The sequence below is a fragment of the Atractosteus spatula genome, chromosome 7 (assembly GCF_055471065.1).
Source record: "Atractosteus spatula isolate fAtrSpa1 chromosome 7, fAtrSpa1.hap1, whole genome shotgun sequence".
NCBI classification, from domain to species: domain Eukaryota; kingdom Metazoa; phylum Chordata; class Actinopteri; order Semionotiformes; family Lepisosteidae; genus Atractosteus; species Atractosteus spatula.
Window position 1 is genome coordinate 2,472,010 of NC_142712.1, and position 11,234 is coordinate 2,483,243.

At 38.4% G+C, this 11,234-nt stretch overlaps 3 protein-coding genes across 3 annotated transcripts; all 3 read right to left on the bottom strand.

Annotated features, from left to right (window-relative positions):
• Positions 1-791: 791 nt before the first annotated feature.
• Positions 792-1,715, bottom strand: LOC148830106 (olfactory receptor 6N1-like). Its single transcript, XM_088922248.1, has one exon. It carries the CDS (start codon positions 1,713-1,715, stop codon positions 792-794), a length of 924 nt encoding a protein of 307 aa, XP_088778374.1.
• A 4,493-nt stretch (positions 1,716-6,208) lies between these two features.
• On the bottom strand, positions 6,209-7,132 carry LOC148830107 (olfactory receptor 52B2-like). The gene has a single exon (XM_088922086.1). The coding sequence runs from the start codon at positions 7,130-7,132 to the stop codon at positions 6,209-6,211; it is 924 nt and encodes a 307-aa protein (XP_088778212.1).
• A 2,619-nt stretch (positions 7,133-9,751) lies between these two features.
• On the bottom strand, positions 9,752-10,678 carry LOC148830108 (olfactory receptor 4C12-like). The gene has a single exon (XM_088921969.1). The coding sequence runs from the start codon at positions 10,676-10,678 to the stop codon at positions 9,752-9,754; it is 927 nt and encodes a 308-aa protein (XP_088778095.1).
• Positions 10,679-11,234: the final 556 nt, after the last annotated feature.

Sequence of the window (11,234 nt, forward strand, 5' to 3'; positions counted from 1 at the left end):
AAAGGGAAACATAAGGGATAAAGGAAACAGTCTGGGTATCTATCGGGCAGGCGGACATATGGACTTAATCCATATCCATAAGTACACTTTATGGGATTGTTACAAAACTGGAATTCATGCATGAATTATATTACTATTTTCACATCTTGTGTTTAAATGCTGATCTAAGTCATTGTAGAGTAGAGAGTTGAGTTGACTGTCATGTGCACAAGTGCAATGAAATGCTTATTTGCATGTATGCTCTTCTACAAGGACATCAAGGAAACACCAAAAACATAAACACAGAACAGCGGCAGCAACAACAATTTAAATAGCATACATCTTAGAGAAAAAGAAACATCAGTGTGAGCCAGTGGTTCTCGAACCAGTGTCCATAAGCACTTGTCAGTTATAAAGAATTGTTGAAAAGACAGACTGGACGCAGAAAGCCCTCAATACAAAACAGACAAAAATGAACAAGCAAGGAGCCACACGCAACACGTCGCCACTCTCCTGCGCCATGTTATTAAAAGAGTATATCATGTAAGAAACAGAAGAACCAAATACAGACTAATATACACTCAGGACTAAAGCGTTGTTTATTTACTATGGTGTCAAGTTTGTTATATATTCTTCACACTGATTTATTGCATTACATAGCTGAGCACGATGGATTTAGTTGAAATGCAGTGATCAGTCATGATGTTTGAAACAACAATTTAAATTACATACATACATCTTAGAGAAAAAGAAACATCAGTGTGAGCCAGTGGTTCTCGAACCCGTGTTTACATTTTGATACCGTGCATATTCTAGTGTCTGTTATTGTTACACCATCTCTTAACCCTTATGCGAATCTGAGTGAGATTTAAGCCGTATATGAAGGGATTTAGAAGAGGAGGGATGACTAGAAACTCCACTGCCATGATATTGCGAAGAGTCTGTGGTGTGTTTCTAGAGCCGTATCTAGAAAACATCACATCAAAGACTGTAGTGATACTGAAAGTGATTAGTGAAATCAAATGAGGCAAACAGGTCTGCATAAATTTACTCCTTCCTTCACTGGATATTACACACACTCTGATAATCTGGATGTAAGAATACACAATAAAAAAGGCTTGTGAAACACAAGCAATTACTAAAATGTATCCACAGATATTGTTTAGAGTTGTGTCCACACAGGACAGCTTTACCATTGACCAGTTATCACAATAGAGCTTGTCAATCTGAGACCCACAAAAAGGTAGTCTGATATTTAACAATATGGGAATCACTGTTTCACAGAACGTAACAGTCCACAGAATCAAAACGATTTTTTTAGCAGTCACAGTATTCATTATAGAATGGTACTCTAAGGGTTTGCAAATCGCCACATACCTGTCATAGGCCATCACTGTTAAATTGCTGTATTCACACAAAACAGAGGAGTAGATCATAAAGGCTTGAATCAAACATCCAGTGTATGAGATGACATGAGTGTCAGAGAGAAAGTCAGCCAGGAGTTTAGGATAGAAACCAGCAGTTCCATACAGTGTGTTGACATTCAAGTTACAGATGAAGATGTAGATGGGCTCATGGAGGGATTTCTCCAGGAGGATTGTAGCAGTTAGTGTCAGATTCAGAAAGATGATCAACAGGTAAAAGAGAAAAGTAAAAAGAAAAAATATATATTTCTGTAATCTTGTCTCAGTCAATCCATTCAGATTAAATCCTGCAATGTTAGATGAGTTTTCCATTAATTAGAGATGTTTTAAACTTGGGTCTGACCTATTTTTGGGGTTTTAACGTGGGATCATCTGTGAGTTTACCAGAACACAGATTCTCTAGAACACAGACTATGTTCCCAGCACTCCATCCAAGCAAATTATCAAATATCATAACTAGTTGTGAAGAGATTATTTAGTGTTTTTCGCCTGCTGAGCTTCCTAAAGCCACTTCTATTTCTTCCCTATAATCACACAACCTTTTTTGAATCCTCAAATGCATTAATATTAAATACAGCAACTTTAGACAAGTCCTCCATCTGTCATAGACATTACAGTCATATACAGTATAATGTAAAAGTCAATTACAAAATGTAACAGACGCAGAATTCAAGACATTAAGGTCAGTCTATAGCACACTTACAATCATGTACAAAATAAAAGTTAATTGGAAGACAAAATAATTTATAACTAATTTACAACAGAATATTTACTGTAGTTATAAGTAAATAGTTATAGATGTAGTTAGCTTCTTAGTTAAAGCAACTTTACGGATGATGATATCTACAAACATTACTACCTCTCAGAGAGTGCAGTGCTGCTACAGGAAGAGCATGAATCTTTGTTACTTTGAGCTGCTTTTCTCTGCTTTATAATGTAAGTTTCCTGCAGGAGGAAGAATTGAAGACTATAAACAGTCCTGGGAGGCTCATGACACTGCAGTGCTTGTTAAATAAGTCCAAGATGTATTGTTTTTTGTTTAATCACCTGGAGCTGGAATTCATCATGGAAAGAAAACTACCCCTTTCCCTCTGGGACATTGTAAGTGCTGTAAGTGACTCAGGTAGGAAAGTGCACAAGGACCAGAACACCAATGTATAGTAGCCGGCAATGTACCTACAGTAGGCCTCAAAATTGTCCATGCCTATACTGTACATGCCTTTTCCTCTGAGATTAGAATGCACTTAAAGAACAAGGAAAGTGAAACACTTTTCCTTTTCAGTAATGCAGGTTTTCTCATTTGTAAATGGGAGTTTTGCTTTGTGCAGTGAAATGTGGCCAAATGTACCTTCAGAGTCTGTGATGCTCTCAGATCACATGTGGTTGAAGTCGTTCACAGAAACTGTTCTTGTGGAAAGAAGCACGGTCAGATTACTGTTTGCTAGCGCAAACCTCTGACTGTTTATTTGTGAGCTTTCTCTATCTAATCTCTGAAAAAGTTGTTACATCCTTACCTCATGCTTAGCTCTCTTCATTGGCTTCCTGTCAGGTACAGGGCAGACTTCAAAATCTTTCTACTTACTTACAAGGCTCTCAGAGGTCAGGCACCTGTTGTCACGGACGTCCAAAGGGACTAACCGTGGGGAGCAGGAGAGCGGAAAAAGACCCATATGCGTAGCGGCGAGACGGGAAAAAGGCCCGGGCTCATAGTGCAAAGAGTTCAGGAATGCCGTATAGAAACCTATGCCCTCAGGGAGCGGACGAGGGGCGCCCTGGTGCTAGGCGGGTCTCAGGACATCCGAATGTCAATGCTGAGCGAGGACAGAGTGCAAGACCCGGAAATATATAGCCCAAGGGAAAGAGAGGGACAGGAAAGACAGCAGACCGGAAACTAGGGACAGGACAGAGAAGGAGCGCCCTCTGGCTGCAGAGGGCGTGACACCTGTCTATCTAATGGAACTTATTAATGTTTACAATCCAAGTTGCCTGCTTAGATCATAGAATGCAGGTCTTTTTCATATTCCATGCATTAATAAAATAACAGTTGGCAGTAAAGCCTTTAGTTACAGGGCCCCTAGCTTATGGAACAGTCTCCCAGCCCATATTTGGGATGACGAGTCAATCTCAGTATTCAAATCCAGACTGAAGACCTATTACTTCAGCCTAGCCTACTCAAACCTTACATTATAGCCTGCTGTAACTGTCACGATCGTAATCCCCTCCTCTTAAGGACGCTTCAGCCCTTCCTTGTTTATTCTGGATCTCCTGCACCTGCTTCTGATTCCTGCCCCCATCCTATAAAAGCCAGACGTTCCTGCCAATCTGGGCTCAGCTTTGGAAGATGGACACCCGGATGCCCGCCTACCAGCGAGTCCAGGAGCGACTCGACGCAATAGGCTTCACAACGGCATCCTGACCATCTGGGTCTGGGACTGGGAGCGCCTGGCCCCGTAATCCCCTTTTATTTCCCCCGACCCTTCGCCAGATCCCGCTCCTGTTTTTAACTTCATTCTTCTGTGTCAGAATGGATCACCTAGCTTTGGACATTAGCTTTCCCAGGATATTCTAACAGACTCCCTTGGACTTGTTCACCCTGGACACCCCCCCCAAAACACCAGCGCACCTTGGACACGTCCCCTGTCTTTCTCCGTGTTTTCTCACTCCCTTCCGGATTGTGCTGTCTGCATAGGGTCCTGAACGATGCTTCGTGACAGCAACCATGGCTGCTGGTGCTGCTGTACATGCCGTTGTGCATCTCTATGTTGGCCCACCACATAGATACATCTGTTCTAACCAAACAATCCTATTCTACTCCACACATGTCCGGATGGCGCCCGGGCTGGGCACCATCTGAGTTGGATGCTGCATCCCTGCCATGGATCCAAGAGGGACATCGTGGATATAACTATCGTTTAGGAGGAATTTACTGGTCTACAGAGATCTGCATGGAGTACTAACACACAGAAGACATGATGGATGGGTGGGTTAATACCCTCATTATTTCCTTTTTTTAATTATATAATGTTAGCATGCCCAAAGGGTTGGGCAACCAGTTGACCTTGGACCCCTGGAGGTTTTTTTTCTCATTGCTAAGGAGTTTTTGGTTCCTCTCCTCCGTTGTCTTCTGCTCTTTTGTTCTGTATTGACAAACTGTATCATCAATTGCATTGTTAAGCACCTTGGGGCAACTGATCAGTATTTCCACTAATCTCCTCTAGTTTGTGTTCTGTAGTTCATTCTGAAGAAACCCTTCTGGGGTGACTTTGTCTATACCTTTGAGGATCAGACATACTTGTATCAGGTTCCCTCATAGTTTTCTCTGTTCAAGACTAAAACAGTTCAGTTCCTTAAGCCTGTGAGTGTAGGACATTTTGTAAAGGACAAACATGTCTGATTGCTCTTCTTGTGTCGTCTGATTCATGGGCAGCAATATCTTTCTATAACGTGGTGACTAAAACTTCACACACTATTTTAAATGAAGCCTTACTAATGTGAGACACAATTTTCTAACATAACAGACCTTGATTTAATTTGATGCTTTTAACTGGATATCTTAAGGCTTTGACTGTCTTTTTAATTGCTTGCTCACATTGTCTATAAGAGGTTACTTATCAGTCAACATAAACAGCTACAAGTCTTTATCATAATTAATCTCATATCTCAGTGTTACCAATTTTGTATTTATTCTTTATATTTTTGCTATTTGCACATAAAACAATGTAGATACAGCATCTATGTTAAATGAGATCTGCCAGTTTTGATAAAACATTTGTTAATATAATATCCACATCCACAATGAATTCCATTAAGGTATTCAGATGTAAGAGGAGTTGTCTATCCCAGGAGTGTGGGGTAGAAAGCAGCAGTTCCATACAGCACATTAACACACCAGTTACAGATGAAGATGTATGTGGGCTTATGGAGGGATTTCTCCAGAAGGACTGCAGCCATCAGAGTCTGATTCAAGAACATGATCAATAAGTAAAAGTGAAGAGTAAAGGTAAAAAGGACATATTTTTGTGATCTTGTGGCATTTAATCCATGGAGTGTAAATACTGTTCCATTGGGCAAGTTCTCCATTTCTAGTTAGATACTATATGTGTTAAAAAGATGTGATTATGACTAACTAGGATTAAGCTTTAAAAGTTTCGTCAGTTGAAAATGTTACCACGAAAAGGTCTGAGGTCAGCAGTCCACCTGTGAAGAGAGCATTACATTACTGTGAGACCACACTCACTTCTTCCCAGCAGAGGGCACTCTAACCCCCCATTCTCCCCACCCTGTGTGTGTCCATGTGTGTACACATACTGTACAGTATATCTAAAACAATAGGAAAAATAAAATGTTTTCAATCTTTTTTAAGGAATGATATTTTGTTACTGAATTTAGCCTATAGTGAATGGGATGGTTACTAATGACTTGCAAAACAGAAACTGGGAATCAATCTAGAAAAAGAGAAAAGTAATCAGGACATCTTGGAAAATATATTTTTACTTGCCTGCTTAATTCTGCAATTTGAAGTATAACATATAGTACCACCCTTCAGTTACTTTGTTTTTAGTTTTTTAGAGAATAAGGTATACAGTACATCTTCAGAAAACTGTCTAATGCAGAGTTATATAGTACAAGTACATAACAATTTCCTTTGCATTCATAATTTGGTGCTTGAAACATATGCTCAGCATCACACACGTACAAAATGAAATTTCAGTTCACATTTAAACATAGGAATTGTAGTTTGTCATTATTTTTAAGGTAAACAAGCTTCAAAAGTCAAACGTTTACATTTTGATACCGTGCATATTCTAGTTTCTGTTATTGCTACACCATCTCTTAACCGTTATGCGAATCTGAGTGAGATTTAAGCCGTATATGAGGGGATTTAGAAGAGGAGGGATGACTAGAAACTCCACTGCCATGATATTGCGAAGAGTCTGTGGTGTGTTCCTAGAGCCGAATCTAGAAAACATCACATCAAAGACTGTGGTGACACTGAAGCTGATTAATGAGATAAAATGAGGAAAGCAGGTCTGCATAAACTTACTCCTGCCTTCTCTGGACATTACACACACTCTGATAATCTGGATGTAAGAATATACAATAAAAACAGCTTGTGAAACATGAACAATAACAACAATATAACTATAGATACTGTTGAGAGTTGTGTCCACACAGGACAGTTTTACCACTGACCAGTTGTCACAGTACAGTTTGTCAATCTGAGACCCACATAATGGCAGTCTGATATTTAAGAAAATTGCAATCATTACCTCACAAAATAGAACAATCCACAATATCAGAATAATTTTTCCAGCAGTTACAGCATTCATGATAGAATGGTACTGTAAGGGTTTGCATATTGCCACATACCTGTCAAAGGCCATCACTGCTAAATTAGTGTATTCACACAAAACAGAAGAGTAGATCACAATGGCTTGAGTCAAACATCCAGTGTATGAGATGACATGAGTGTCAGAGAGAAAGTCAGCCAGGAGTTTAGGATAGAAACCAGCTGTTCCGTACAGTGTGTTGACACTCAAGTTACAGATAAAGATGTACATGGGCTCATGGAGGGATTTCTCTAGGAGGATTGTAGCAATCAGTCCCAGATTAAAAAAAGTGATCAACAGGTAAAAAAGTAATGTAAAGGCAAAGAAGACATATTTATATGATCTTGTTTCGTTTAATCCATGGAGTTGAAACATTGCAACATTTGTTGAATTCTCCATCAGTTAGAGATGCTTTAAAGCTGATTCTGAATTATAGTTTGGGTGTCAATATGGGATTGTTGATGACTTTATCGGAACAGAAAATGCCAGACTCTCTAGGACACAGGCTATGTCTCCAGCACTCCATGCAAGCAAATCACCACAAGGTGACACAGTAATGTAAGTCATTACCTTACTGACAAGAATGTGTGAAACAAAAAATACATGTAAGACATATTAATAAATATGTAATTCTAATTCCGTAGTTAGCAACAGCTTTCTGCTGTTATCATTACTTTAGTTTTTTTAGTTATATCTACAGATGATTACCTCTCATGGAGAATGTGATGAGAGCATGAAGGTTTGTTTCCCAAACTGAGATGATGGACAATTAATCTGCAAACATTACCCCCTCTCTGATAGAGCAGGGTGTTGATGCAGGAAGAACATGGAGATTTGTTTCTCCATCTGAGCTACTTTACTGCTTTATTTAACTCCTGCTGGAGGGAGACTTTAGAGAGTTGCTGTCTGAAAACAGTCCTGGGAGACTCTTGACACTGTACTACTTGTTAAACGATCCCACGACTCTCGGGTTTTTGTATAATCATCTTAAGGTGGAACCCATTAAGGTGAAAATAAAACTACTTTTAAATGGGCATCCCCTGCTCTCTAGGAAATTGTGTGCAATTCATATAGAAAACTGCACATGTGCCAGAGAACCATATCTTTTTGAACAGTGAAATCAGGAGTCCATACCAATATATGCCCTTTCCTCTGAGTTTAAAATGCACAGTATAAGTGTGAAAATAGATAAGAGAACAATATAAATGAAACAGTTTTCTTTTTCATTAACACAGGCTATAACACTTCTGATACATTTCTGATGAGCCATACATGTCAACTAAATGCATATGGGGCGTATATTTAGCCCTAATTTCTCCCAGAGAGATATTTTGAATTTAAATTGGTAGATTTTTGTTAATATCAAGGAAGCACATATGGCGTAATCACCTAAAGAAGATATTCAAATACAGTTACATTCAGTTTATGATTAATGTAAAATAAATGCTAGACTTTTCTTGGCTTCATATTTGACTATTTTACTGATATTTACTGTTTTACTGTTTCCCTAAGGAAATATGATCATGGATTTTGTTTTTGTGTTTGAAAAATTATTTTTTTTCTTAATTTGATGTAATTCAGAGATTATTAGATTTCACATTTCATTTGACACACTTATATGATACATAAGTATATACAGTATATAATTCCAAATTTAAACATGCGTCAGGAAAAACCCATCCAATATTCTACTATACTATACTATACATTTCAAACTGATAAAGGTTAAATTCCATACTGAAAGGAATAGAGAGGAGCAAATGTTTCGGCTGTAGGTAAGAGAGAGGGTTTCCCTCTGTCCCTCACACCTGAAGAAGGCTCCACAGCCAAGCATCTCTGCTCTTTTCCTTTCAGCCTGAATAAACCTTTACCTGTTCCTTTGCAGCCTGCGCATGCTGACGCAATTACCTACTTGAACTACTTCAAACTGATGTTACTGTACCTCTGAGTTCTGTAACCAGCAGTGTCAAAGGATGTCAGTCAATTACCTGCTCTATTCCCCTTTCTTTTCATTCATTTAAACAATCCATGTGCCTTAAGGAAAGGAAAAGATTTTTTCTGCCTGATGAGTGATTTTTATTTTCATTTCCTATGTAATATAGCAACATTCTGTTCTGAATAACACTGAAATGGAGTAAAGCTGAGGGAAATATTACCATCTGCTGCCCAGTAATATTTCACAATGGAGCTGTTACTCTGACTTTACAGAAGGATTTCTCAATGTTTGAAAGGGAAACATAAGGGATAAAGGAAACAGTCTGGGTATCTATCGGGCAGGCGGACATATGGACTTAATCCATATCCATAAGTACACTTTATGGGATTGTTACAAAACTGGAATTCATGCATGAATTATATTACTATTTTCACATCTTGTGTTTAAATGCTGATCTAAGTCATTGTAGAGTAGAGAGTTGAGTTGACTGTCATGTGCACAAGTGCAATGAAATGCTTATTTGCATGTATGCTCTTCTACAAGGACATCAAGGAAACACCAAAAACATAAACACAGAACAGCGGCAGCAACAACAATTTAAATAGCATACATCTTAGAGAAAAAGAAACATCAGTGTGAGCCAGTGGTTCTCGAACCAGTGTCCATAAGCACTTGTCAGTTATAAAGAATTGTTGAAAAGACAGACTGGACGCAGAAAGCCCTCAATACAAAACAGACAAAAATGAACAAGCAAGGAGCCACACGCAACACGTCGCCACTCTCCTGCGCCATGTTATTAAAAGAGTATATCATGTAAGAAACAGAAGAACCAAATACAGACTAATATACACTCAGGACTAAAGCGTTGTTTATTTACTATGGTGTCAAGTTTGTTATATATTCTTCACACTGATTTATTGCATTACATAGCTGAGCACGATGGATTTAGTTGAAATGCAGTGATCAATCATGATGTTTGAAACAACAATTTAAATTACATACATACATCTTAGAGAAAAAGAAACATCAGTGTGAGCCAGTGGTTCTCGAACCCGTGTTTACATTTTGATACCGTGCATATTCTAGTGTCTGTTATTGTTACACCATCTCTTAACCCTTATGCGAATCTGAGTGAGATTTAAGCCGTATATGAGGGGATTTAGAAGAGGAGGGATGACTAGAAACTCCACTGCCATGATATTGCGAAGAGTCTGTGGTGTGTTTCTAGAGCCGTATCTAGAAAACATCACATCAAAGACTGTAGTGATACTGAAAGTGATTAGTGAAATCAAATGAGGCAAACAGGTCTGCATAAATTTACTCCTTCCTTCACTGGATATTACACACACTCTGATAATCTGGATGTAAGAATACACAATAAAAAAGGCTTGTGAAACACAAGCAATTACTAAAATGTATCCATAGATATTGTTTAGAGTTGTGTCCACACAGGACAGCTTTACCATTGACCAGTTATCACAATAGAGCTTGTCAATCTGAGACCCACATAAAGGTAGTCTGATATTTAACGATATGGGAATCACTGTTTCACAGAACGTAACAGTCCACAGAATCAAAACGATTTTTTTAGCAGTCACAGTATTCATTATAGAATGGTACTCTAAGGGTTTGCAAATCGCCACATACCTGTCATAGGCCATCACTGTTAAATTGCTGTATTCACACAAAACAGAGGAGTAGATCATAAAGGCTTGAATCAAACATCCAGTGTATGAGATGACATGAGTGTCAGAGAGAAAGTCAGCCAGGAGTTTAGGATAGAAACCAGCAGTTCCATACAGTGTGTTGACATTCAAGTTACAGATGAAGATGTACATGGGCTCATGGAGGGATTTCTCCAGGAGGACTGTAGCAATCAGAGTTAGATTCAGAAAGATGATCAACAGGTAAAAGAGAAAAGTAAAAAGAAAAAATATATATTTCTGTAATCTTGTCTCATTTAATCCATTCAGATTAAATACTGCAATGTGAGATGAGTTTTCCATCATTTAGAGATGTTTTAAAGCTGGGTCTGACCTACTTTTGGGGTTTTAACGTGAGATCATCTGTCAGAACACAGACCATATTCCCAGCACTCCATCCAAGCAAATTATCTAAGGATCATAACCAGTTGTGAAGAGATAATTTAGTGTTTTTCTCCTGCTGAGCTTCCCAAAGCCACTTCTATTTCTTCTCTATAATCACACAACCTTTTTTGAATCCTCAAATGCACTGATATTAAATAAAGCAACATTAGACAAGTCCTCCATCTGTCATAAACATTATGGTCATATACTGTACAGTATTATGTAAAAGTCAATTACAAAATGTAACAGATGCAGAATTCAAGACATTAAGGTCAGTCTTTAGCACACTTACAATCGTACAAAATAAAAGTTAATTGGAAGCCAAATTAATTTATAACTAATTTACAACAGAATATTTAGTTATAAGTAAATAGTTATAGATATAGTTAGCACTTTAGTTAAAGCACATTTACGGATGACGATATCTAGAAACATTACTACCTCTCAGAGAGTGCAGTGCTGCTACAGGAAGAGCATG